Source organism: Pterocles gutturalis, unplaced genomic scaffold, assembly GCF_000699245.1.
Source record: "Pterocles gutturalis isolate BGI_N339 unplaced genomic scaffold, ASM69924v1 scaffold3911, whole genome shotgun sequence".
In the NCBI taxonomy this organism is placed as follows: Eukaryota; Metazoa; Chordata; class Aves; order Pterocliformes; family Pteroclidae; genus Pterocles; species Pterocles gutturalis.
The window spans coordinates 1-27,589 of NW_010102751.1; the positions used below are offsets into that span (position 1 = coordinate 1).

Here is a 27,589-nt window from a genome sequence, read left to right on the forward strand (position 1 = left end):
ATTCTGTGATTCTGTGATTCTGTGGTATGCATCCACACACATATGCATTTTTTGCAGGTATTATTGACAGCACCCAGGTGGAACAGAGGCAGGTTGTAGCTGTGACCGGTGATGGAACCAATGACGGACCAGCGCTGAAAAAGGCTGATGTTGGCTTTGCAATGGTATCATCTTGAGCATGTTCATTGATATTTGTGTCATTATAAATTTCCTGTAAGAGGTTTTTCATTCATTCCGTGTTGAGAAAGTTGCTCAGTTATTACTTGTCAGTGAAGCAAGATATTAGAGGAGGCAAATTATGTTGCTTCAGAATCCTTTCATTTACTATGTTAGATTCACTGGCATTGCGTGGTTTGGTACTTTTTCAGTATTTTGCCTAAGGTAATTATTGGCTATATGCAGAATCCTGTGCGGGTACAGAAAAATTAATTTTGCTCATCACAACAGTGGAGTACTATTTTGCTTTGGTAAAATCCATTACTAAATGTAAAGGTGTCTTCCCAACGTACTCTGACTCTGAAGACGTTAATATACTAGACTATAAATTAAGATACGTAATTGTAATTTTAGCTATCAATTCTGTTAATGTATATTAATAAAATATCATCAGTGATAAAAATAGCTCAGAAGATCAGTAGTCATTAAACTGATGATTTAAAACACTCAAAACTATCATCACATGAATTCCACTGCTATCAACTCCCTTCTCTGCATCCTTATTCGCTTTCAAAATAGGCCAAATTAGCCAACTTCCCAGCAAATTTAAAATGCAGAATATACTCAGCAGTCGCTGTTGCTATGCTGGTGAGTCGTTCTATAACTGGACTTTGAATGAGTATGAGGATTTGTATTCTAACCGTCTCTGTACTTTCCAGTAGGTAATTTTATTCACAATTAATTTTTCCAGGGTATTGCTGGCACAGATGTTGCAAAGGAAGCCTCAGATATCATCCTAACAGATGACAATTTCAGTAGCATTGTGAAGGCTGTAATGTGGGGACGTAACGTCTATGACAGTATCTCCAAGTTCCTGCAGTTCCAGCTCACTGTTAACATTGTGGCTGTGATCGTGGCTTTCACCGGCGCATGCATTACCCAGGTAAGGTTAACTTCAGGAGCTGCTTAAAGTATGGGGCCAAATCCTGCCAAGCTACATTTTCTTTTAAGTGACCGTGGCTTACATTTGATTCGTACTTTGTCCAACAGAAAGTATGCTTTCTGAAATTCTTCTGAACATTACAGTGTTAGGATCAAGCTGCTAAAGTTAAATAGCTGTTTATGTAAGGAAGTGTACTAATCCATCTTCTCCTTGAAGTAAATTGCTTTCAGGAGCTGCTAATTTTTGTGCTGCCTCCATGCAGCTGCCTGTTTTTGATTACATATTATTGTCATGACTGAGCCTGTGATGATAGGACAGAAAATGTCTGGGACTGGGAGAAGGAAGAGGTTATGTGACTTTGTCTTTTCCTCTCAGAATATTTCACTGTTAAATATCTATTGCTTGATGGATTATGGAATGGGATTATTATTTTCAAGAGAGCGGTACTGACACACAGAAGTAATCCCAGCAGGGGAGCTTTTTGACTGATAAAACAATTATTTCTTTTTGCTTTCAGGCAATTCCTTTTGATTTCAGATGCAAATGACAAACCAATTAAGTGACACATACGGTTAAACTTTGATTTCTTTTTGTCTCTCTACATTCATTGCAATCCTGGTGTATGTGCAACGTGTCTGGGTCTTTTACAAAAAGCATATGTAGAAGCAAACCACATTTTTTTCTCTTCAAATGACTACTTTTTGATTAATAAAATTAAGTTTTCTTTTCCCTAGAAACAAATAAGGATGTATTTAGCACTGTATGAGGTTTTTGTCCTTCCTTAGAAAATAGCAAAACGTGGTTTTTTAGTGTTGTCATTCCTTACAATAATGTATATTTCAGATGCTGCGGACATGTGCTGTTACAAAATCCCTCCTTTGATTGAGACACACCATGGGAAAGCTGATGCTTCCCTCTGTTGTGCATCATACAGATGCACATACCTGTTTCAGCAGGTAAATTTCACCCCCTGCAAACCTGAGCAAAACAATGAATAAGTCATTAGCTCTGCTCCAGGCTAAACTTACATCGTAATCATGGAATTGATACCTGAAACCAGAAACCCAGGTACCTTTACAAAACCATTAAGTGAAACTTCTCCTAAGCCCTGACTGACGTTTAGAGGCCTTTTCTGTACTGCACAGGAGCAGTCTGCACGCTCCCAGCTCCTGCCAGCGGCATGCAGCAGCTGGGCAGGTACAACTGGCAGCATTTAACATGAGGCTGGTGCTAGGGCTGGGACTCGCAGAGAAATCAGAAATGGCTGGTTTTGAAGCAAGTAGAATATAACTACTTTATTCTGTACAAAGGAAGCACTGAAACTTCATTAGTTTTCCAAGAAGTAAAAATTGCGAGCTGCTAAGCGCCAGATCCCTACCCCACTGCCTCTGGGTCCTGATGATACCTCGTTGTCACAGCTGAGTTTGTGCTGGGGGACAAAATCCCTGATGTTGAGGCAGAAGATGGATAACTTTTCCTTTTCCCTTGAGAAATTTTCCCAAGTATATTCAGAAAATGTGTAGATGTGAAGTGATTGCTGCTAGTAACAGAAGGGATGTGAATGAGGACTAGAAGTCTGGAAGGTCGATCTTCCTGGATTCTTATCAGTGGTACAAAACCATAGAGGAAAGGTGGTAACAGTAACAGAATTGGAACTGAGGCGAGTGCTTCCTTTTAAGACTGTTTTATAGACATACAGTCACTGCCTACTAACATTTATTTAAGATGTTTTTTGGTTTTTTTTGTTTGTTTGTTTAGTGTCCAGCATTTTTTCAATTGCTTTCTGAAAGCATGACAGGAAATTACATTCTGTTTGTTACCTAAGGAATTTCTGGTTTATTCTTGCAGACGTTAAACATTATTAAATCAGAGCAGACTATTTTAAGTCAAGTCTAAGTGCATGTGCAGTGTATAATCAGTGCAAGCATATTCTCCTTTCTAAATCTGGAACTTTCTTCATCCTTTGAACCATTCCATTGGCTTCCAGAAGGATTTGGATCAAGCCTAGTGCTTTTACATTGCCCCAACGGTCTGTAAGACCATCCCCGAGCCTGTCAAGTCTATTGTCCCTGTTTAGAGGTTTTAATATACACCAGCTGGAATTGCTGTATTTCTGTCCAAATAGATTCTTATGCAATTCTTTAATTTGGCAGTAAAAATGCAAATCCAAAGGAAGAGGTCTGAAAGGAGCTACAACTGAAATTGTAGCAAAAGGCAGCAGTTATTTCCATTGCAGTTCTGTTTACATTCAACAGCCTGACTGCTCATAATCTCAAGTAGCTCTCAGTTCTGGCTCATTCAAGAAGGATCCTTCCTTATGAATGAATATTATTGTGCTAGGCTTTGACTCAACGTCTCTAGCCAGTGAAAGGGCATTATGTTTGTTTGGCTCATAAGCTTTACTAAAAATTACACTTGAGGACATATTGTACCTTCTGGTTGCTATGAAAATAGCTCTAGCACCAAATGCAGGAATACTCTAAAAAAATCCTGCATACAACAGGCTAGGTGCACACACAGAGACTGAAGTCTGCAAAACTGTACGTGGGTCTTAAATTACTATTTTGACTGAAACATTTAAGTTCTTACCAAACAAATGAAGCTAAAATCTGTAGTTTCTAAAAGGCAACACAGCTTTCTGTGACTCTCAAAATTAATAAGAAAAGGACTGCATTGGACTGAATTGGACTTTACTTTTAGGTAGTCGGTTTGGCTTTCTTTGACACACAGAATATAATTTTAGTCCACAATTAATGAATATTGCACAGGCTACTCTTGGTGAGGTTTCATCAAATCTAGAATGAGAAAAATTCTATGTAGGTAGTTACATTTCTTTCATGCTTCTTAATGTCACCTCTCAGCGATTCAGAACCAGCATACTGGGCTGCTTTGAGTACGAAGCTGCTTTTATGCTCACCTGCTCTGTTTGGTGTTTCTGCTGTTTGTGCTTAAAGGAAGTACAAAAATAATAAAATCTTTGTTTTGACTAATTTTTTTTAACATTTGACTTGTGCTTTGCAACTATATAGACTTAATTTTATTCAGTCTTGATCCTGCAATTGCATGGGTGTGCGTGTAAATACGTTTATGTGGTCATATCACTGCAGGACTCCTTGTGAAACCACAGCAACTCTGTATTAATGAAAGGGTCCGACTGTGTGAGTACTATAACAAGTGAAACGAGACCTCCAAGGAGCACCCAGAGAACGCATTGCCAAGCAGGAGCTGGTTTGTTTGGTCCAGAGCACCTTAGGAGTGCCATGGAGAGGCTTAACAAAAATGTTAGGTAGAACCTGTGATCTTTATTGGTCATTTTAATAATCTGCTGGGTTTTTTTTTTCCCCCTCAAATACATAAATAAAATCTGTGTCTGCCAATTCCACTTCAGGGAACTACTGTTTAGTTAATTCTGTTAATTTTAGGCAAATATTATTTTATTATTTATCTTCCCAATGGCCTCCTTCAGCAGTGGGCTATTAAAGAAGTATTATGCAGACTACATGGGACCAATGCAAATGGTCATTTGCTGTTCTCTGTCACGGGTCCCAACACAAAGTCACGTTAAGGGGACAGAAATCATATTCTAAGCAGCATAGGAGTTACAGATGCAGTGTCACCTCTTGGCAAGCTCAGCGCAGCTGCTGCCAAAACTAAGCTGACCCTCAGAGGGATCTAACTTACATTGGCCCCAGTTTCAGTTTACAGCAGCTAAATGTATAAACCAAAAGTTGTGAATTTTCAACTAATTGTGAACTTCTGTGTTGTGATTCTATAATAACGTAAGGCACTCTGAGATCTGGGTCATACAAGAAAACCAACCTTAAATAAGCCTCTTGGTTAAAAGCTGAATCAGGATCACTCCCTCTGTGGCTGCATGGGGGCTCTTGATTTGGTGTCCGGTGTGTGCATGGCACCCCCAATGAGATCACAGCTGTTATTTCTGCTAGTCCCAGGTCTGTGCAGTTTGGGTGGCACGATGCAGCTGAGTTGTATTGATTCATCTTACCTTTTAATTAATCTAATTAATTTACCTCTTGCTTCCTTCTCTCTGTGTTTCCCCATGCATGCTTTTAAAATGAGCAGGGTGTGGTCATCTTGACCAGTTTGCATGTAGTTGTCCTTTCTGTTTAACAACCATTATTTCATAATTTCTTTTTCCAGTGGATTTATGAGATATAAACTGTTATATTCTGACTTCATTCTCTGGATAACATTTTTGCAGAGCCCTTGATTGACTCAGTGAGGGTTCTTCTTTGGAGCTCTGCCTTCAATTATTTTGAATTTTGTACTTAAAGCAGTCATTACTTCCCATCTCTAGGTATCATATAGAGCTCCATACATGCCTTAAAAGCCAGAAGGTTCATCCTGTTTCCTGTCCCCAACATACACACAGTACCAAGAAAATATTGGGTCATTATGTTTGGAGCTGTTAAAAATAATCTGGGTATGTACAACATAAGATTTAAAAATGCAGTTCAGTCAAATGGAAGCAGTTTTTTACTGGAACTATAAAGCTAGCAGGTTTATCTCCGTGCCAAATTTTATCTGTGTCTCCAACTGCTGAAACAACATAACTGTTCAAAAAGGTTGCATTAAAGAAAGAGAAGACAAAGACTGTGTTTTAACATTTTACATTCAAATTATTATTCTTGTAGTTTGAGAAAGACTTAATGTTTTAGAAGACATTAGGAACTGAAAACAGTGACTATAGGACATTATGTTTGGAAAATTAAATGTTAATTAAAAAGCACTGTAGCAATGAAGTACCACATGAATCACTTACTGTTTTTACAGATCTTGTTCAAAAAATGAGGATGATCTATACTTTCATGTATAAGGCAGTAATTTACATGGCAATAGTGTTTTACTGCAGAACTGTATTTGGCAAATCCTAAAATAATAGCATTGGCAAATTTGAAAAAGCTATAATATAAAATCCCAGTATGTGCATGGAAAATAGAATTGAGGATGCCACTTCCATAGAATTAGTAGACAGCGTGATCCAGCAGCAGAAGTGAGGGCTGACATTTTTTCACGGTGATGTATATGAAGTGAACCTACCAGAAATGCCCAGTTTTATGAATCCATGCATGTGTTCTGTGACAAGTGGGAGGAAAGAGGTTAAGGGTGAAAATACCTTTTTATTCCCTTAAGCTTGTCATCTAAATCAAAAGTAACAAGCTCTAAAATTTGTGAGGCTCTGCATGTCACAGAAGATTTGTAGTTTATTTCCAGCCTTTGGTGACTTGTACTTCTAAGCGTTTCCAAAATGAAGTGTAACATCACTTGATTTAAGGGACATTTTCCTTTTACCTCTAGGCCAATGCTAACCTACTGCAAGGTCAAGTGGAAAGGGATTTGACAAAAAGTGGTGATTTTGGGTGGTTTTCAGTTTGAACAGCTTTGATCCCTGAAGTTTTCAGAAAGTGAAATAAGATATTATTAGCTAGTCTGTTGGTGGCTAAAATGCAATGAAAAAATGTTGAATTTGCGTCCCAATTGCATAAGTGACTAAAATCTGTAATGGAAGACTAGGCTCCTTAGCTGATATGTATTTTCCTCAGTTTCCACCAACTAATCAGAAATCAGATAGAGCTGCAGTGGAAATTTCTTTCCACTGCCTGCCCAGACTAATGTGTATTTAATGTTTTGGCTTCAGCTTAGAGTGAGCTTTCACACTTGACTGAACAGTGTAGCACTGCCAATAACAGATAATTATTAGAGGCACCATAGCCACCCAAGGTGATTGGCAGTGTGAAATGGTGAGAACATGTTGTTGCCAAACCTGTTGACTGCCAATTACAGTTGTGTGATTTAAAGACTGAAAGAATCTGACTTTTCATTATGCTAGGAATATGTCAGGCTCTGACAGACACCTGACTATTCGACTCTATTTAGTAAGTGTAACAGACAAATTCAGTTTTAGCGACACAGAAGTCAGAGAATGATGTGGTTATTCAGCTGTTGTAACATCTCAAAGTAGAGGTTGCTTCTCAAGGTAAAAATACAACAAGGAAGATTCTTCAAGTAGAAAACATGTTTTCCTTTTCCTCTATATACTGTGTCCAAGCCTAGGGTCTCTGAGCCCTAGCAAAACTGCTTTTAGTGCAAGTATCTCTTTCTTTGAGCCATTACTATTAATAACAATAAATGAGGCCTCAATGCGGAACAAAGTTTGTCCTCATTGCTCTTACTCTTTTAGCCACCTCTAAAGACAAAGACGTTTCCTGTTTCTGCAGCTGCATATCAAATGAGTGAGCTGCACTCTCCAGATAAGCCCAGTTAATGCAACCCATAACCAACAGGTCAGAATCCATTAATGCTAATCTTCCTCCCTTCTCTGATGTAGCCAACTTGTAAGACTTATAAACAGGAGGTTGCTTTTCTCCATCCCTTTGAATGAGGAAAAATGAATATTTTAAATAAAGAAAATGTATCAAAATTTGTGTAAATGTAAGGGTGTTAAAAATACATTTTCAGTAGGAAATAATATTTTGTCTCAAGGGAGAGTTGGAATAGAAACCAGATCTACAAGAGACCAAACCACTTACCCTTCTTCTCCATATGTCCTTGGGATACTGAATGGATAATGGCTCTCATTATTTGATAATATTTAATTAAAAATGAACATTTAAACCTTTGAAGAAAAGGGCAGAGTTTATAAGGTGTTTCTGTTGGCTTCGTTCTGGCCTGTATGCAGTTCTGTAAATGTCTTTGCTTCACTACTGCAGCACCATGGTAGTCTAATGCATAAAAATAGTTCTCTGATCTTCCAGCTTTCGCACTGTCGATGAACTCCTTTCCATTATAGAATTTGTCATAGTGAGACCTTATTACTTTTGCGATTCTATTTTCCTAATTAAAACCATCTATTTGAAATAGGAAGCAGACCTTACTCATGCTGCCTGTTTTCTGTTCGGTCTAAAAGCAAAGGAGGTTGGTAGATACAAAAAAAGAACCTACTTCATTTTTCCTCATGGGGCTCCTTGAAGTAACTGTATCTATTATTACAGCTGCCCCAATGAATTACAAATCAAAACTTTATACTACTCATCTAGAGTTCTCCTGAGATCTGTGTTAGTTTGTTTTATTTATTTACTTTTGGGTTTTTTTAAACGTGATCTAAAGTCCTCGGTACCGCAACCATAGACTCCTTGTTGAATTAAATGAGGAAAGAGCTCCTTCTAGCGGTTGGCGATCTGCTTCAGAAAACAAATACTTCATCCTGACAAGTAGTAATGTTTTCTTTTTTTTCTTTACAGTTCTATAGTTTCAAATATGCTATCCTGTTACCCAGTAAAATAACACAGATTTCTTACTTTTGCACATTTGATACAGTTTAATGAGTTTCAGAAGAATTTCTTAATTCAAATATCAGACTTTTTTCATCACTACTGTTTTTGAAAGGTCTTGAGATGTAGTAAAATGTCTCAATAATTGTTTCAAAATTTTTTAATAATTTTAAGCTGTTTCTGAAAAAAAAAAGGTAGGTAGGTTATAGTAAATTGAAATATTATTTTTAAAGTTGTTTCAGTATAATTTTTCTTCCAGGAAAGAAACTCCCATTTGTATTATATATTTAAGCTGAAAATTTAAGCATGATGAATGAAGTAACAGCAGGTATTACGAAATGTATTGTAAATTGTTAATGTTGTGCTTTTTAAGAAATGCGTGACTGTAAATATCCCTGATTTATATGACTGCAGAGAAATAATTTATCTTTGCTCAGATCACTGTGTTTCCTGTGATTCTGGTCTTGCACAAGAAATACAAGAAAGGTCAGACCAAAGGTCTGTGTATTTCAGTGTCCTGTCTTCAGCACTGCCTGCAGTCACACAGCGAGAGATGAAATCACAGTAAATGACCTGATAGCAATTATTTTTCTAGGAAATATGTAACTTTGTAATTTGTCTCCACAGGACTCCCCTCTAAAAGCTGTACAAATGCTGTGGGTCAATCTAATCATGGACACCTTTGCCTCACTTGCTTTGGCCACCGAACCTCCAACAGAGGCTCTATTGCTAAGAAAGCCATATGGCAGGAACAAACCTCTTATCTCCCGTACCATGATGAAGAACATTCTGGGCCACGCTGTTTATCAGCTTACTCTCATATTTACGCTTCTTTTTGTCGGTAAGAAAGATTGTGAGGCTTGTTGCCTAGTTTAGAAGCATCTAGGTCTTGTAGCCCGACATGTCAAAATGCTTTAAATGCAACCACTTAATGTACATATCTATCTGTCATAGTTAAACAGCTAACAGGACTGAGCTGTTTAATGGGATCAGAAACAACAGGGGAAAGAGAACAGATGCAATAAAGGGGTTTAGTCACTTTTCATATGTGGTTTCTGTTGGGACGGGCCTCACTGAGTTTTTTTGCCTCCTAATAAAATGTAGGTTTGGGCTTTGGCAACAGTTACAGTAAAAGTTTATGTTACATTTTAATGGGAGTATCTAGCCTGATGCTTCTATACTGGAATTTTATTCTGAGGCTTGTCAGCTTTAGTAGGCATGTAAGAACACATTAAAAAAAAAAAAAAACACCCTACAACAAAAATCAAGATCCATTTTACCAATATCTGGAGAAGCTATAATCGGGAATGAAATGTTTGCCGTAGTCAAGAAATAATGCTGATCTTAAGCAGTATAGATAAGCTAGTAATCAGTATTAAGTGATACAAATAACACTGTATTTTGACATTTAATATCTAGAATGGATATTAAAAGGGGAAAAAAATCTGATTTATTAGATTACTGTGTCTTCTTCAGGTCTCGCTAGCTATGGATGCTTTTTATAGGTTGTATTTTGGAGAGTGGGGGAAAGGAGGAGGAACGTTTCTTGCTGCAGGGAATAGTAGGGGCTAATAATAGATTCTGTTGCTCCACAGTAAGTGAAATTGCTCAAAGGACGGATAATTTTATCAATTTGGTATTGTGTTCTTGTCACTATGTCATCACTGTTAAATTACATGTTTTGTCTTTCAGATTTTTTCTTTATATACAGAATTCCATATAAGCTGTAAATGTAAATTCATTATTCTTACGAGTGTTTTGAGCTCTGTTGTGAAAGCCTTGCTCTTTGCCAACAACTGGCATCTTATTTGGAATGCTCAAAGGAGGTGATAGTCTGTTTACAGAGGAGTTATTTAAACCAAAATAATTGCCAGGTTTTGAAGAGAGATGGTCTGTAATAAGCTTACGGTGTATTTTGAGAATGTCTACCGAGTGTAAGGAAGTTGTAATTTCAGATTCTCTAAAACAGGTGTAGAAGGTCTTGGTAACTCACATGATATTAATCTTGGAACAAGAACTGTGAACTTTATGGGGAGTTTTAATGGTTTTTTGATGAGTTTTATGGTTTAAAATACTTTATAGTGTGCCCTGATGAAAAGAAAACCAGGCTTTTTCACTCTGTTCTAATTACTTCTGTGTAATCTGGGAAATCTGTCTCTGAAAAACCCATGCATACTATTAGGGATGCAACCCAACCAATTTTCTGATAAGCCCAGGAAATGCAGTCTTTTCCTTTCTAAGCTCCACAGGGCTCAGCTTTGCAGTGAGATGATGTTCTAAACTCAGTATTTCGATAATTAAGTTCCAAATTAATTAGAACTATTTATATTTTGATCAACTAATACTTCATTTTTTGTTGGAGGTTTCTGTAGAGACTAGTACATCAAGTTTTTCTATGATGTGGCAGAAAACCCATTGTGTTTGAACATACAGTAATGCCTTTGAGACATCAGGCACATCAGAAATTCAAAGTCACTGTCTAGTTCTGTCAAACTGTAGCATAAAAAAACCTCTTAACCTCAGCAACTAGGTGTAATGAACTTAGAGTTGATCTATTATAAAGCCTTTTGGAACATGTTTGGAAATAAAAACTAGTTATGGGTTTAACCACTGCCATTCCAGAATAGCAGCGTGTTCTGCTTTGCCAATTAAGTGATGTAATGCAATAATAGAGACCTAAGGACAGGTACTCTCACTGAGGAAAGTATTATTCATGTATTTATGTTTGTGTGTGTATTCAATGAAAGCAAGTAGATGTAATGTATGTATATATGTGTGTGTGTATCTGTAAAAGATGATTATATCTGTTAGCTTTCATTATTTTTTTCCTTTATTGTTTATACATAGTAAGGGGAGTGTTTTCCAATGCTTAGTTATCTCTCTGGAGATGCATTATCTTCTTAAAAATCTCTGCTCTCTCACAGCCTAAGTTTTGTGGCCTCATACTGTTACTGATATATTTGTGATATTGTAATCTACTCTCTGTCAAAAGACTATAAGCCAAATTCTTTCTTAGGAAACATGCTCATTATTCCCATTGACTTGAATATGAACTGCTCAAAATATCCCAAGGCAAGAAATGTTCACTGTTAACTTAGCTGATGGAATTAACAACCTCAGGAGAAAACCCGAGGAGACCTTTCTTCTTTCTTCAGAAATTCGGAATATAATGCTAGTGGGATAGCAGAAAAATGGTCAAGTTTTAATTTGCTTTTATTAGCAAAACACTGGTTATGAAAATGAGTAGTATTGTGATAATCCTTCTTACTCTTATTTCATTAATTATTTGCACTTGCATGTGAATGCCCCATCCTTACTTTAAGGCAATGCCTTTTCCAATAACTGTGTCCTGTCTGTAAACTTTGCATAGAAGAAAGTGGATGAAAAATTGGACATGAGCTGGCAATGTGTAGTTGCAGCCCGGAAAGCCAATCGTATCCTGGGCTGCATAAAAAGGAGTGTGGCCAGTAAGTCGAGGGAGGTGATTCTCCCCCTCTGCTCCACTCTTGTGAGACCCCACCTGGAGTACTGTGTCCAGCTCTGCTGTCCCCAGTATAAGAAAGCCATGGACCTGTTAGAGCAGGTCCAGAGGAGAAGCCACAAAACTCATCAGAGCGCTGGAACAGCTGCCCTGGGCAGAAAGGCTGAGAGAGTTGGGGTTGTTCAGCCCAGAGAAGTCTCTGGGGAGACCTTATTGTGGCCTTTCAATATATAAAGAGGGCTTGTCAGAAAAACACAGAGAGGCTTTTTGCCAAGGCCTGGCGTGACAAGAAAAGGGGCAATGGTTTTAAACTGAAAGAGGGCAGGCTTGCTTGGACATAAGGAAGAAGTTTTTTTACAGTAGAGAGTGGTGAGACACAGGAAAAGGTTGCCCAGGAAACACTGTGTATGCTCCATCATTGGAAGTGTTCAAGGCCGGGTTGGATGGGGCTTTGAACAACATGATCTACCGAAAGATGTCCTTGCCTGTGACAGCGGGATTGGACTACATGATCTTTAAAGGTCCCTTCCAACCCAAACCATTTTATGTTTCTGTAAGAAAGGAGGTCCCTTAGGTGCAGGTATCTTTTTAAAAATTGTCTGATTTTTACAGGTACTCATTATGGGTTGTATCTTGCTTTATTTATTGGTCATATCTAAAAGCTATAGTCAAATTATAAAAAAAAAAAAAGAGCAATGCCTGATGCCTGATGGTGTGCTTTCAAAGCAGACTAGCAGAATGATCAAAACCAAATCCATTTAAAACCAGGAGTGTCTGTGGTTTTTATCACAAATATCCTTGAATATTTTTCAAGAGTTATGCTATACTGGATTGGCAAATGGGTAGAACTGCTGAAGAGTGGTTGCTTCTAATTGTAGAAAATTGCAAACATACAGTCAGTTGTCTCGAGTGCTTGGTACCTCAGAAGGAATTGACTTCTTAGAATAATTACTACTTGGTTAGAGGAAAAGTACAACTGGAAACTATTTGAGTAGGTTTCCTGAGTTATAAGATAAAAGTCGTAATTTGAGAAGCTTCTTGCTCAAGTTTAGATGTCTTTTGCTCACTGGTATTATAAATTCTGCCTGTATTATAGTAAGTGCAGAAAGAAAGCTGGTAAAGGCAGAGTACAGGAGGCAACTAGCTAAAGCAAACAAGGGAAATATAAATTTGATTATTTTATTCTAGTGGAAACCTTTATTTTTGTCTTATACCTAGGTGAGAAAATGTTTAAGATCGATAGTGGGAGGAATGCACCACTTCACTCTCCTCCTTCAGAGCATTACACCATTATCTTCAACACCTTTGTCATGATGCAGCTTTTCAATGAAATCAACGCACGGAAAATCCATGGCGAAAGAAATGTGTTTGATGGCATCTTCAGAAATCCTATTTTTTGCACTATTGTCCTGGGTACCTTTGCTATTCAGGTAATGATTTGGGCAACAATTAGTAACTATTCATCAGAAATTTACCTTAAGGTTTTTTTCCCTGTTTATTTGGGTTTTTTTTAAATCTAAATGCTGTAGGAGGCATACTTAATAGTAAACCACCTGGTTTCATATATTTTCTCAATCAGTACAAGTGTCAGTAATGGAAAATGTTATGTAGCTGTACTAATACAGCATAAATTTTGATCATGATAACTAGGTCAAATCTTAAATTAATCTGAAGATGTACAATAATAACGGCCATAATGATTTGTTGGTATTGTAACTGGGTTTTTTAGAAGAAATTATTAAATAGTATACCAAACATTTTACGTTAATTTACTGCTCTATGAATAGAGCCTTCAAATAGCTAATGCTGATCTGTTCTTCTGAGGCTAAATGCTCCTGCTAAATGCTACTTGATGTTCTCGGTAATACTACTATTTGGTAATAATTCTTCACGTCCATCTTGTGAGTTTGCTGTCCTGGTAATATGTGAACATAATTACAGAAATAACCTCTTTTCCCAAAGAGTTGTAACTTTTCTTCCGTAAGAACTCTAATTCCTCCTTCTGCTCCTGTATCCATCATTTTGCTGGCATCTATCCTGTACCATCTGACATTACATTTTAGAAGTCTACTGCAGCCCTCACAATTGCTTAGAGCTGAGCTATTTCCGTCTTGACATTACTGCTCAGTTCTGCAGTGGCCTCCTGGAAGCTATCAGTATTGGGACCTGTCTCATGGAAGGAGTAAGGAGGAGGATAGAGCTATTTGAATCTGGGCTGTAGTGGTTTGAAACGGGAAAGGGGAACCACTCAATAATCTAAGTACAGGAGAAAAGGACACCAGTGATTGGTAGTAGTAGAACTTTATAGTGATGGGCTTTAACACCCAGTTCAAAAACACGGGTTTACTAACATGAACTGAAATGCCTCTGGGAGAGGCCTGACAAATTCACAATCATCTTTTTTTTTTTTTTTTTTTAGCCATGGAGAATGTTTGAGGATGTTTTCTTAGTTCTAGGCATTGCTGTACTCAGTTGTCTGGCTGAAGGAAAAGTGTCACCTAGCTGCCAGCCACATGTCTGAATCCCTGGTGATTTTACTGGCTCTTCCCTGCTTTCCTAGTAGCTGAAATACTGAAGTGCGCAGTTCAAAACACTAGGTTTGCACTCTGACAGTGAATCAAAAAGGACATTGTAGCATGAGTACTAAGGCTCTGCCTCTTACTTGCTTTTAAGTCTCTTTTTAAATTAAAATCAGGTAATTTTTCTTGGGACATCAGAAGGTTAATCTTTCTATTAATTTTCCACTTTGTTTATTGTGTTGTGGAAATATAGCTTTGCATAATGTTGCTTGCTGAAGTGATGTCAGAAGAGTATTTATTATTTTGGCTGTTTTAATAGCTGGATGTGTGAACCAAGCATTTAATTCTAAAAAGAAAATTACTGTCTTCAGGAGCTTGGATTATGTAGATGGATATGGCAGATTACAGGAGTGCTTTAATTTCATATTTTAAATTTATTAGTTCCGTATGTATTTACTACACTTTGTGTGAAGTACAGACTAATTGGCTTTGATATGTCATCTTTTGAGTGTAATAGTTCCATTAACTATTAGTTAGTTTAGTTTAGTTTAGTCCTCCTAAACCCGTACAAAAAGAAAAAAGCCAGCAGCAGTGGCCAAATTGTTAAATTTAAAAATATGGAAACTGTTACAATGCATCCTCGAAAAGGATCAGAAAGTGCTTCTGTGAGAGCCACAACAGCTTAAGAAATAGAAGGGTAGTTACCACTCCTCTCCTCAGACAAGCAATAGCTTACTTTTATTTTTTAAATTCCTTGCTGTGCTTTCAGAATAAATAATTTTCACTGTAATGGAAGATGGATTAAAATATGCCATACCTACCCTATAGCATTTAGAGATTTCTCAATGTGGAGTTGTAATTTCTTTCTTATAATTTTAGCATCATATTTACAATTTTTGTTTTGTCTCCTCCTTTTTCCTTACTCCCTCCAATCATTTTCCCACTTCCTATCCACTGCCTTCCATTCCCTGTCCCCTTCCTTTCTCCTGTGTAAAGGAACTGCTTCATGTATTAGTGTTATTTTGTATCTTAGACTGCACAAATTACTTTGAACTTCTGTTTTGAAGCCTTTGACAGTTTAAATCTCTGGCTTGTGATTTCAGGTCCCTGGTTTTGCTGCAGCACTACTAACAAAAAAATATCAATAATACCTGATTTTCAGTTAGCAAACCCTTCTCAATATAACCAGGCTTAGAAACTTGTTCAGATTCTGTGTGTGTTGGTTATCCTGCTGCAAGGTGTGTGGTTTTCCCACCTTCTTTCTCCAACAGGACTAGACTTTGGTATACTATCAGTCTATCCATGATAATTTATATCTGTAAATGTCTAATAAAATGTTAATTAGAGGGAAAAATCTCTCATGCAGTGGACATTCCCAAAAGAACTACATCAGGGTCAACATATCCCCAGCTGAGAATACTAAGAAGCCGGGAGAATACATGGGGACAGTCCTGTTTTCTTTCTTCCTGGGCATTCATGTATGATATTGTTAGATATGAAGCTAAGGAAGCCTCAGTTTGAACTGATATGGCTTTATCTGACCTTCAATTCAGGGTGCATAGGTTTGTGTGGTTTGTTTTTTAGTGAAGGAGACCCTGCAGCTTTTGCTGGATGGGTTCCAAAAATGTACTTCTGGTAGCTTGACTTACTGCCACCTAAGAGTGTCAAATGACGTATTTGGAATATAAGATTGTACTTTTGGGTGTTCTTTAGATTCAGTCCACTAAACAACAGATTGTTAGTAATGTGTTTGATTCTTCTACTGGTAAAATAAATTTGAATCAAACCAGCAGAGCTGTAAGACAAAGTAAAATCTCCAGTAAAATATGACTGAAAGTTGTTGGGTTTTGGGTTTAGTTTTTTGGTTGGGTTGGGGGGTGGTGGGGTGGTGGTGGTGGTGGTTTGGTTTGGTTTGGTTTGGTTTTTTCCCAGAAAATATTTATCCCCTTTCTTCTCTGCTTTTCTTTGTAGATAGTAATTGTCCAGTTTGGAGGAAAACCATTTAGCTGTTCTCCTCTGCAGCTTGACCAATGGATGTGGTGTGTATTTATTGGATTAGGAGAACTTGTATGGGGTCAGGTAAGCATTCAGGAATATGCAGATTTATTTCTTTTGTTTTTATAAACCAATCTAAGATCTGATATTGTTCATAATCCTACTATACTGTTGTTTCCTGGATCTTTCACTATGTCATATTTAGCCCACATTGAAATACAGGGTGCTCTCTAAGTACTTCAAGAATAGATTCAGTTGTAAGGATGATTTATCCCGCTGTTCCTTTTGATTTTTGTTAATTTTCATATATTTCCTTTCCCTAAGCAGGGTGTGCTATCACCAAGGTCTTCTTCAGTTAGGCTTTTTTGTGAAAGACAGTTGATTCATAACATAGCTCTCTAGTCATAAAAAAGGGCAAATGCACTGTAACCGTCCCTACAGTAGAGCAGCCAATGCAGCAAGTGTATGTTCTGTCAGTCCATGGTAGCCTTGTTACTGGCATAGGATTAAGTCCAGTGCATTTAATATACACCCGCAGTGATCCTCCATCCACCTACTTCTGTGAGTGAAGGATGGAAAAGGGGATGAAAGAAAAAGGATTTTTTTCTATAATAGTTCCAGAAAAGTACAGTTTAATGCATGTGTCATTTTAAAGCTCTGTTACAACCTGTGTCATCATTAGATAATATAAAATTATATATTGATGTAGAAACAGGTGTCAACGAGATAAGTTATGGGATTATCTGTCTAGAAGTAATAAGATAGATATAGTCAGTATTGTTAAAATACTACATTATTCTTTTATGTACGCATATTGCAAAGTTAATAATAATGATGATTTTTTTAATCTCTGAATGCGTTATTAATGTGTTTAAGTTGATGCCACCTGATGCAGTAAAAAAATATATGAAAAATGTGAAATTACGTTTTGCCTGTCAGATACAAAGATACATATAGATCAACGAGTTTCCCACTATGAAGAAACAGCCAAGAAGTTGCCAACTGCAATGGGATACTGAAATGGTTCTGATGGAATTGTAATTAATAGATGCTAGCTTTCAAAACTGTTTATTTGTTCTCTTGTGGAGAAAATTAACTTTTTGGACAGATGGGCCTCAGATTTTTTTGAAGAAATAAGAGTTATGACAGCTTTTAATGCATATGTTGCTGAAAACCACTACTATTATATTGTTCGAAGGTAATTATTACCTGAAGATGGGATTGGATTTATGACCTTGCAGGGGGAACACCTAAAATGAGTTTGATAAGTCTTAGAAAGAAAAGATTTGTTTTGAACTGGTTGGGAAATACTGACTTTGGGAGGGGGGAAGAAAAGCAGGGAAAGGGAGAAAAATCCTAGCAGTTTTATTAGATCATTTGACTGTGACAGCCTTTGTTCAGTGTACTCTTTGGCTTCTGAATGTTGTTATGTTACTACATAACCATTGAAAACTAAGAGTAATACCAGCATCTGTTTTCAGTTTAAAGATGGGCATAGTTGCCCAAGCCTTATTGTGAGAGGCTAGCCATTAGATTAGAACACCTCAACGATTTTATTGCTGAAAAAAACTACACTTTTACATGAAGCAAATATACATGAAAATATTTTTCTTTTGTGGTCAGTATTTAGTGACCAGAAAAGAAAAACACAAGCTAAAAAAATGCATTATTTACATGATTTACAGTCTGTTGCAAGTCCTCTCCTCATCGAGTTCTGCAGAAAGAGAGACTTTTCCTTCTCTTCCTTCTCAGCCTTTTCTCTCCTGCTATGACTAATTCTAGTTCAGCACAAAACACTTTTGTTATCCCTTTGTTTTATCAGAGTCTCCTGAACCTGCTGTTCTTGTGAACCACTAAAACCAATCAAGACTTTCAAGTTCAGATGTTAGGGTTGACACTTTTAAAAAAGTGATTTAAGATGAAGACAATAGGAAGCCAGCCTGAGATGCTTTGAGGGACGGTTTTCTAAAAAGAACACCAGGCCTTTCTAAAATATTTCATGTTACGTTCCCAGAACTATTGATGACTTTTGAAGGCCATGATAGTTTTCTTGGGAGTAATATTTAGTTTCTTAATCTACATCCAGTCTATTGAGTCTGCCATTACCTGAACTGGGCAGGTATCTGCAGATGTGGAAAAAAAATGAACAAACAAAAAGACATGTAAACACCCTAAGAAAAGAATTAGAGCAGAATCTATCAGCCTGCCTGAGAGGCTGTGAAGTAGAAGTGTGTTCCATCACACAGAATCACTACCAAATACAGTTGTTTCTATGTGTACTGTCTTGCAAGTACTTCACTGCCATCAGTTTCATCAGATACCGAACAATCTCAAGTAGCTTCTTTCTGTAGAGTGCTGGCATTATAGTGTTTTGAAAGCTGGGAAGCTGAAGCAGTTTCAGTAAGTATTTAAATGACTAGCACTAAAATTTTTCTTTTTTTCTTCTGTTCCGTCTTTGCTCGTGTCACACCAATTCATTAATTTTACAAGTTTATATTGTGTTTTTGAGACTCCAAAATGAAGTTTTAAAAGGTTCTGTAGTAGTGTAGAAACTGGGGTTTTTTGTCATTTCTTTATCTGTCTTTAAAAATAATATAATAAAAGTGGAGTTATAGATCATGAAGTTCAAGCACACCCTCTGTAAACTCAGCAGGTTTTTTTCATCCTGGAAATATTTGGTGCCTTTTCATGTGTCTTCACTATATCCATTCCAGTTTTCCAAAACCGTAAGATATATCCTCACCAAGTTTCCTGCAAATGTCTGATTCTATCTCGGTCTTTCACAAAATTGGGCTTCAGAGATGTGATTGCTCACTGCTGAAACAAAGAGCAAAAGAAAGGAAAATTGTAGCACTTTTTTTGCTAAACGGGTCTAATAGTTAAGTTTGTAGGGAATTTTTTTTTTTTTTAAAGCGTTCAATATGTTCCAGGCAATGTCTTGTTTAAATAGCCATCTGTTCATATTTTTACTCAAGCTGACAAAAGAACTCAGAACAGAGATAAAATTACTGCCTAAGAGGGTAATACTGAAATGTATTTAAAATAATTGGGTTATAACATTGTCTAACTACAGTATTTGCAAATTTTTAAGATTATTGGGCATCTCCTGTATTAATTACTTCCAAAGACCGCTTTGGTGGACAAACAGAATAAGAAGAGGGGCTGAGTTAATTAATCAGAATTATCCTGTCAGTAATAAGGATAGCCCTGTAAGAAGTCCAACAGGTAGATAATCAAACCCACATCTTTAAGAAACCTTATTTTTGATAAATGCTGACAAAAGCATTTCAACTTGCTGAAACAAAGGGAAGCTGAATACAGAACCAATGTAGTGTGAGAAGATTTATGAGATGCAACTAATGTTCAGCCCACATTAACATACATTAGCTGAAAGAGGCTAGGTTTAGATGAGATATGAGGAAGAAATGTTTTCCTGTGCAGGTGGTGAGGCAGTGGCCCAGGCTGCCCAGAGAAGCTGTGGATGCCCCATCCCTGGAGGGGTTCAAGGCCAGGCTGGATGAGGCTTTGGGCAACCTGGGCTGGTGGGAGGTGTCCCTGCCCATGGCAGGGGGTGGCACTGGATGATCTTTAATGTCCCTTTTGACCCCAACCATTCTGTGATTATCAGACAGTAGAAATACCCAAACTCTAACTGCAGAAGTATCAGTCTTGCTAAGCTTTCTTTAAATAATTGCATTCAAATATTTATATCTTCTTTTAGTTTTTTGAGAAAGGACAAATTTTTTTCCAGCCTTAAACTTGCTCCATAGCTATGTATTGCCAATGTGGTTCAATGATGCAAGTAATACTGATTGTTTACACAGTAAACTTAAGTGTTTTTGGACTAAAATGGAGTTGTACAAGTGTAACATACTATTATGAATGTGCTTATCTTAGCTTTCCTGAAAGCTCATTAAAATATCAGTGTTCTTTTGTAATTAGCAGATTATTATACTATTGTTACTGAATTAGGTTTATGTTTTCAGTACTTTTTTATAATTTTAGGTCATTGCAACCATCCCAACAAGTAGGCTAAAGTTTTTAAAGGAGGCAGGGAGGCTCACTGAGAAGGAGGAGGTCCCTGAAGAAGAACTCAATGAAGATGTTGAAGAAATTGATCATGCAGAGAGAGAACTTCGCCGTGGACAAATTCTCTGGTTCAGAGGGCTCAACAGAATCCAAACCCAGGTATGTTAAAAGTAAACACCCACATGGTCTAGACAAAAAATGCTTAATCTTTGATCAAAGCAAGATAATGTTGTAAGGAAAGCCACAGAGCGTTTGTGCGTGTGAATGGTGGTACTTGTTCATTGCTTTACTATTTTCAAAGGAGGAACACATGAAATAGTAAAACAGGTGAACTGAACAAAGGTGTGTATGTATAGCAGATGAAGTGAAAAGATTATAAAATGGTAATATGCAAAAATAGGAATACTTTTTTTTGAGACTACTGTGAATGGACATTCTTTTTCTTCTTCAGTGACGACAGCTTATAAAATAGTGCCACTTGGAAACTGCTAGCTGTGGCAACAGCTAGCAAAATGTTATGAAGGCTTTCTAAAACATACTGGTTCATTTTGTCAAAAATATATTGTTGCTGCCACTTCTGTGATAACACAATAATTTTAATTGCTGAATGTAAAGTATAAAGTTCCATTTGATCAAAAAAAAATACTTTCTTTTTTCTGGCACTACCATATATATGACTAAAAGGAATTTATTTTCTTTCCTATTAGGTAATAAAAAATGAGGTTCTGTATTTATTTTTAGTAGTAACGGCCTAAGCATCCATTAAATATTGAAATGTATGTGCTGGCTACTATGGACGATTTCTTAGAACTATCTGTCTTTTTTATTTAAAGAAAACCCCAAATTTTGCTAAATTCAAAAATCCGTGGCATTTTTTAATATACTAATTACTTGCACTGAATCATGATGCTAAATATAGTACAGATTGGCATATCTAGTAAAATTTGTCCTGTAGTGCTAAAAAAAGTATTTGAACTATTTTGCCTTTTTTCATTGCGGTGAAGTAGCATGTTTTATAGCACTATAGTTCTCTCCACTTGATCCTTCTAAGATCAAGTATTTGTGCCAGCTTGCAGAAGAGAGCAGCTCTGATAGACAGCTATGTACTCTCCATATCAGATGCAAATGTTTTACATGATGCTTACAAGAAAAAGAGGTGAATAATTAAGAAAAAGATTTTTTTTCTTTAAAGCGTCTCTTAAAGACTATTTTTATCTCAGATGACTTTGATTTTGCCTTCATTCAAGATAAACAGTACTTTCTCCTTTTTTCCATCCACAAATTGATACTTTTTTTTTTTTTTTTTTCTGGAGGAAGAGATGCAGCCATGCATTTTAGAAAAAAAACCAAAAAAACACAAAAAAAAAAAAAAACAAACAGAGGAGAGGAGTTTACAGAAGCTAGGAGAGTTAGGTCACTTTAACACCTCTGTAGAGCAAAAAAGAAGGAGGATGGAAACTGCCTTTGGAGAGATTAAGGGTTTGGGTAAATTCCCAAGGTTTCATGGTAAGTAATTAAGTACAGATCTTCAGTTTTGGGGTTCTATTGATGAGTTAGGAGCACTCATCATTAGAGAAAATTCAAATTGTCACAGTATAAAGGTGGCAAACAGGTGCCCAGGTAGTGGTGATCTTTAGGAAAAGATGACCTCTAAATGTGCATTCTTTTCTTCCCAATGGCTATAGGAGGAGTGTTGCCTGTTGGCATTTCTGTCAGGATGTCTTTCTGGTTGTGGTGAGTGCAAACAGCTACAAGCACAAAAAAGCAAATTACATCCTTTCAGTTCTTTTTCTAGTCTGAGGAGTAGCTTTTAGTTCTTCTGCATATCTTTGTCCACTTAATTAACAGAGAAATTATAATTCTTTTATACTATTTAAAACAAAATGAATATTAATTATATTTCTTTGCTAACAGCCATCTTCGTAGTTTCCTTTCTTCTCTTAGTTGTAGAATATCTTTGGTAGGATGTATTGTTTCTGTCCTGCCAAGAGGCCTCTGATTTTTTTTGTCATTTTGTTTATTCAGTGACTTTGATTTTTACATGCATTTTGCATCTGTGAAATGATAATGAAAAAACAAAATGGGTCAACAGATTCAAAAAGAGTTCCAAGGTGTCCACTGGAAAGTGATGAAATTCCATGCAGGTCAAATTAGATCCATTGTTGGATGGACCTTGAGTTGAGTGCTATGTGTTATGGCCCATCCAAATGAATTCATACACTTGTACTACATTTCTCAGGAAGCCAGCTAAAGAAGAGTTGATGGAAGAAGATGAGGATGTCTGTAGCATCCTTGGGGAGCTGGAGGATTTGCAAGAATCCTCTGATGTCTAATGCACTTCTGGAGATACGGAAGAAGAAGGTAGAGCATCCCCTCACTTTATATATATAAAGAGGATGACAGATTAGGAATAAACTCTAGATTCTCTTGACTAGGTTGATCATTCAAATCCTAACAAGACCAGTTTCCACCATCATATTAGATTATCTTTATTTTTGCTTATTTTCTATTCAGTCATTATTGGACAGACAGCCACAGCACTCAACAAAAGCCTTCACTTCTAAAAAAGCTATAAAGAATCTACGATAGGGTTTTTTTTCAGATGACTGAAAAATCTCCCTTGGAATGCTTCAGTAAAATCTCATCCAAAATGACAAAAACTTTGCAGTACTAAAGACATTTTTTTTTTTTTCGAACCCTCGCTCAAAACAGAGGGTTCAAACCTAGACACCAGAGAAAGGATTTCCACTGTTGATTCTTCATACTGAAATGTCAGATGTATTTCTGTGAAAAGACATGCGTGAATTTAGTTTAAAGAAAGGTGTATAAGAAATGTACGTAGATAACTCAGAGACTCACTATCTACTTCTGATTTTCTTTTTTTATTTGTCTACTTTTGTTCATTTAGATATTTTGTTGTCTTATACTGTAGAGACTCTCTGGATGGATGCGTGTTCTCCTCTGAATGCAAGAGTGTTTCCTTATTAGATAGCTCTCTCAGAAGACCACTGATGTATGAAGTTTCACAAATTACTAATCCTAGTTATGCAAGTTTCAGAAAGATATAATGGTGGTCTCAAATTGCATAAAAGACAGGACTTTTCAACCTCTGCTAGTTTTCAGCATTTTTTTTCCAAGTCTTTGTTACAATTCTCACAAATTCTTCATTCTGAAGGAATAAAAGAGTTGAGAGAAGACTTGATCCATACCATCTTGGCAGAATAGCCTTTGAAAGTTCAGCAAATTCACCTTCAGGCAAAACTGCGTAATCTGAGTAACAGCCAAAAATCATTGCATCTTTTTTAATTGTATACTGGAAGGTTTCTTTAGTTACCTTACATTTGAGTGTGGAAAAATTGTGAAGTGTGGAGGTTTGAAAACTTTTCAAGCCACATGTCAGATTTTTACACCACCAGGCCTGATTCTTTCCTCTTCTGCTTCATTCATCCTGCAATTCAGTTTGCTTTATCTGCTTAAGGTGGGAAATAACTGTCTAGAATGTTTTGGGAATAAAAGCAAAAACTGAAAAATATACAGATGCCATGTTCACTGCTACTGAAAAAAAGGTTATCCCTCTTTAGATAGAGGTGCTGTACTTAATTTTCTTTCCATTCCTTTCTGCGTTAAAACTTTTCTCTTGAACCAATGCAAACCCTATAGCAATGAAAGCCACTCCTGGCAAATGGTTTTGAAGTTAGATAAAAAGCTATCACCTCATTTTATGGCTTTCCATATAGCTTTTACTGTAGAAAACACTGCAGTAGCCATGTAAGTGGAATGGAAGCTGGTTTATTTCATACAGAAAAGATGTTTGGTTTTTTAAAAAATAATATCCTGGTTGGAGATTAGGTGAATGATACCTGATCTTGATGACATTAATGATGATAGAAATGCTTGCTGAAAATCTCTTCTATGTTAAACATCAGAAAAATGTTTGTTCTGCCGGGACTATTCTGCTAGTATAAGATCCTTTATTTTTCTTTTACTGATAATCACTGATATTTTTATTAGCTCTGCATACCTCAAAAATATGGATCTTCTAGAGTATAGAACATAGAGAAGAAATGAAAGAGGAGTGAAAAACTGCAGCCTTACAAATAAGCTTCAAATGTATGACAGTACTTTTTTTCTCTACCTGAAGGCCTATAATCAAAACACGATTGCATCCTATATTTTGTTGGAAATTTTTCAAACTTTTCATGATGTATGACTTATCATTTACTTTCTCCTTTATAGCAACTTGAATCATTCTAAATAAGTGCATTCTTTTGTAATTTAAACATTACATCTTAATTTAAAATGCATTATTTATTTATTTATTTCTATGACCTCTTTCTTCTTTGTTGTCTTATGGTTTCAGAAGATAAACATTTTGGCCAGGGCTTTCTGCTCTTCTTTCGTGGCTTCGGGCAGAACACTGCCCTGTATGTTCAGCTTTTAAGATTCTGGAAAGGTTGTCATCCTCTCCTATGAGTTATATCTGTGAAACTCTATAGTTACTTTCTTGAGCTGAACGAGTAAATTACATGGCTGTAATTCTTGTCCTCTGGAGAAACTATTAAATATTGATCTTCCCTTATCTTTTCAGGCTCATACTAAGGTCTTTCCTTTCAGTTTATTAGGAAGACATTGTACATACAGAAATGCCCTTTGGCTTAGGATTTATCATCTGTGTTTCCACAGTGATACACACTCATGCTCTTACTAAGAGTCTTTAAAATCTTTTTTGAATGGTCTCTTTTGAAGAGTGCTCTGTCACCTGTGTTAGATCATGAACACCCAAGATCTGTATTTAATTCTACTTTTGTGCAGTTAACATTTCAGGTGAGTATTTAATATGCCTTCATATATAACCAATGGTTTGAGCCATATTAGCTGATGATTCATTTGTACCCCGATTCCATGTGCTAACTCACCTCATATTGTATTTTTTCACTGTGATATCTGTATTGGACATGTAATTCAAATATGTCTGCTGCAGAAAACACAGGTAGCAAAGCTGTAAAATGGTGTGATGACTGCTTAATAGTGTACATCTATTAGTGTGCACATTTAAATGGATGTTGTAAAGAGGATTCTCATTGATAAACAGTGGGTCAGTAAACAAATCAGCTGTTCCATGCTTGTATAGTAAAAGTTTAGTGTGGTAATTGTACAGCAGTAACCTTTGATCCCTTTTACAGCTGGATGTGATATGATTATTCCCATTAAAAAAAAAAAAAAAAGCAGGAAAATAAACAATGATGTCCAAAAATAAGATTAGGGGAGAGGATACATCCATACGGTTGAAGATGAAGCCATATGAATTTGTTTATTCCTAAGACTGACCACAGCGGGAATTGTTAGACATATTATAGTGCTTTCAACTTGGAAAATTTAGGAGGGCTTGCACCAAGATTTATGGTGTTTTAATTGACAAATATACCACTTTACCTTCTCCCAGATGCTTTCTAGGCTGTGTATCTTCAGAAATCTGGGTTGCAAGATATAAATCTGGGAACAGTGGGCTACTTCAAAGACATAGTTGGTTGAATTCTAATTGATACTACTACTGATGCTTTGTCATGTTGTGGTTGTACTAATGTAACAGAGAGTACATCTTGGTGTATAGGGATTTGTAGCATATATTTACTCTTTTATATTATCTACTGCCAATCCCTGGCTTTATATTTGTACATAGATCCTGCTTTTTATTGGGTTATACTGGTGATAAAGAATGCCTTGAAATACTCAGCTTTTTTTTAACTCATCTTCTGCGGTGATGAATAAAGCACTAGGGAAGGTATTCAGGATGGATATATCAAACAGTGCATACAATAGACATGAAAATAACAAGTAGAAAATTATAATGTTATTTGCTTCAATAGTCAGACCAGTTCCATATAATTTTCTGTATGATTTTAAGTGCTTTGTATAAAGATAAAATGTTAATATTTTAAAATCTGTAGTTATAAAAGACCAATATTCATTATCACTCTGCTTAATTTGTACAAACTTTCATTATAGAAAAACTTAAATATTGAAACACTTTCTATTTCATCAAGCTAGTATACTAACCACCCTGTTTTTGTAGTCAAAGTGGAGTCATATCTTGAGTATTTTTAAGATTTTTTTTGTTTTGGTTTGGTGTCGTCCCCATCCCATCCCCTAGCCCAGTTCCAATTAAGTGACTGAATTTTCCTCCCTCTGGAAGAACACCTAGAGAGCAATTAAAAAGTAATTTTATTCTGAGTAGAAAAAAAATGTGGAGATTAGCTATATCAAGTATTTCAGGTTTATTTACATATAAATAAAATGGTTTAAATTTTAATGACTGCTATTTCAAATCTTCTAGTTGTTTAAAATGATGCAGCTCCACTGCCTCCTATGGAGCTGTTTCATTTTATCCAGACAGAAAATTTGGATCATGTAATATCTAAAAACATGAAAAGGAACACTTAAAAGTATTTATTTCAACTGAAGTAATACTGTGTGAAAGGTTGATTTGTTGTTTTTCGTTATTATTCCTGTCAGTTATGCAACTGTATCCATACTTTAAGCAACTTGTCTCATTCTTTCCTCCATTACAGATCGAAGTAGTCAATACTTTCAAGAGTGGCACTTCCTTTCAGGGGGCTCTAAGGAGACAGTCCTCCGTCACAAGCCAGACCCAGGATGTAACCAATATTTCTAGCCCTAGTCACGTATCGTTATCCAATGCTCTTTCCTCTCCTACCAGCACATCTGCTGCTGCGGCTGGGCGTGAGTGTGTATTCTTAATGCATCAGACCTACAGAGATGCCAACTTACGTAGCAGTCATTTGAGACTAAGCTACTTTGCCCTTTCCCATTTTGCCCTGTTATGTTTGTTAGTTCACACAAACCCAGAAACACATAACAAGGATTACTTTGTGTACAGTAGATACTCTCCATGATTCATTACAAGTTTTGTTAATTTACTGTTAGGACAGGAATTTCTAGTCATTTTTTATCCAGTGTATGGAGATTCAGATTTTAGTTGAGGCTTCTGTGTCATGTTTTCTCAGTCTTATTGGATATATTTTCTACTGCTTATAAAATATGTACTTTAAATTATTCTACAAATATTAAGCAATACATCTTGTCAGATAAAAGATCATTCCATTTGGAAGACTGTGTGTAATATAGGTCGCTCATGTCCAAGAAAGATGTCCTC

The 27,589-nt window shown here is 36.4% G+C and overlaps 1 protein-coding gene across 1 annotated transcript; it reads left to right on the plus strand.

Moving 5' to 3' along the window:
• Window positions 1–156: 156 nt before the first annotated feature.
• Window positions 157–27,589, plus strand: LOC104471154 (plasma membrane calcium-transporting ATPase 2-like). The gene is made up of 7 exons (XM_010086397.1): window positions 157–164; window positions 908–1,099; window positions 9,019–9,232; window positions 13,091–13,302; window positions 16,363–16,470; window positions 20,392–20,574; window positions 26,985–27,589. Exons 1-7 carry the CDS (start codon window positions 162–164, stop codon window positions 27,327–27,329), a joined length of 1,257 nt encoding a protein of 418 aa, XP_010084699.1. The 5' UTR covers window positions 157–161; the 3' UTR covers window positions 27,330–27,589.

Excerpts from the sequence above, each read along its gene's own strand:
- LOC104471154 (XM_010086397.1), top strand. Across the intron at positions 1,100-9,018 it reads CCGGCGCATGCATTACCCAG|GACTCCCCTCTAAAAGCTGT; the intron begins GTAAGGTTAACT and ends TTGTCTCCACAG. Across the intron at positions 20,575-26,984 it reads TCAACAGAATCCAAACCCAG|ATCGAAGTAGTCAATACTTT; the intron begins GTATGTTAAAAG and ends CCTCCATTACAG.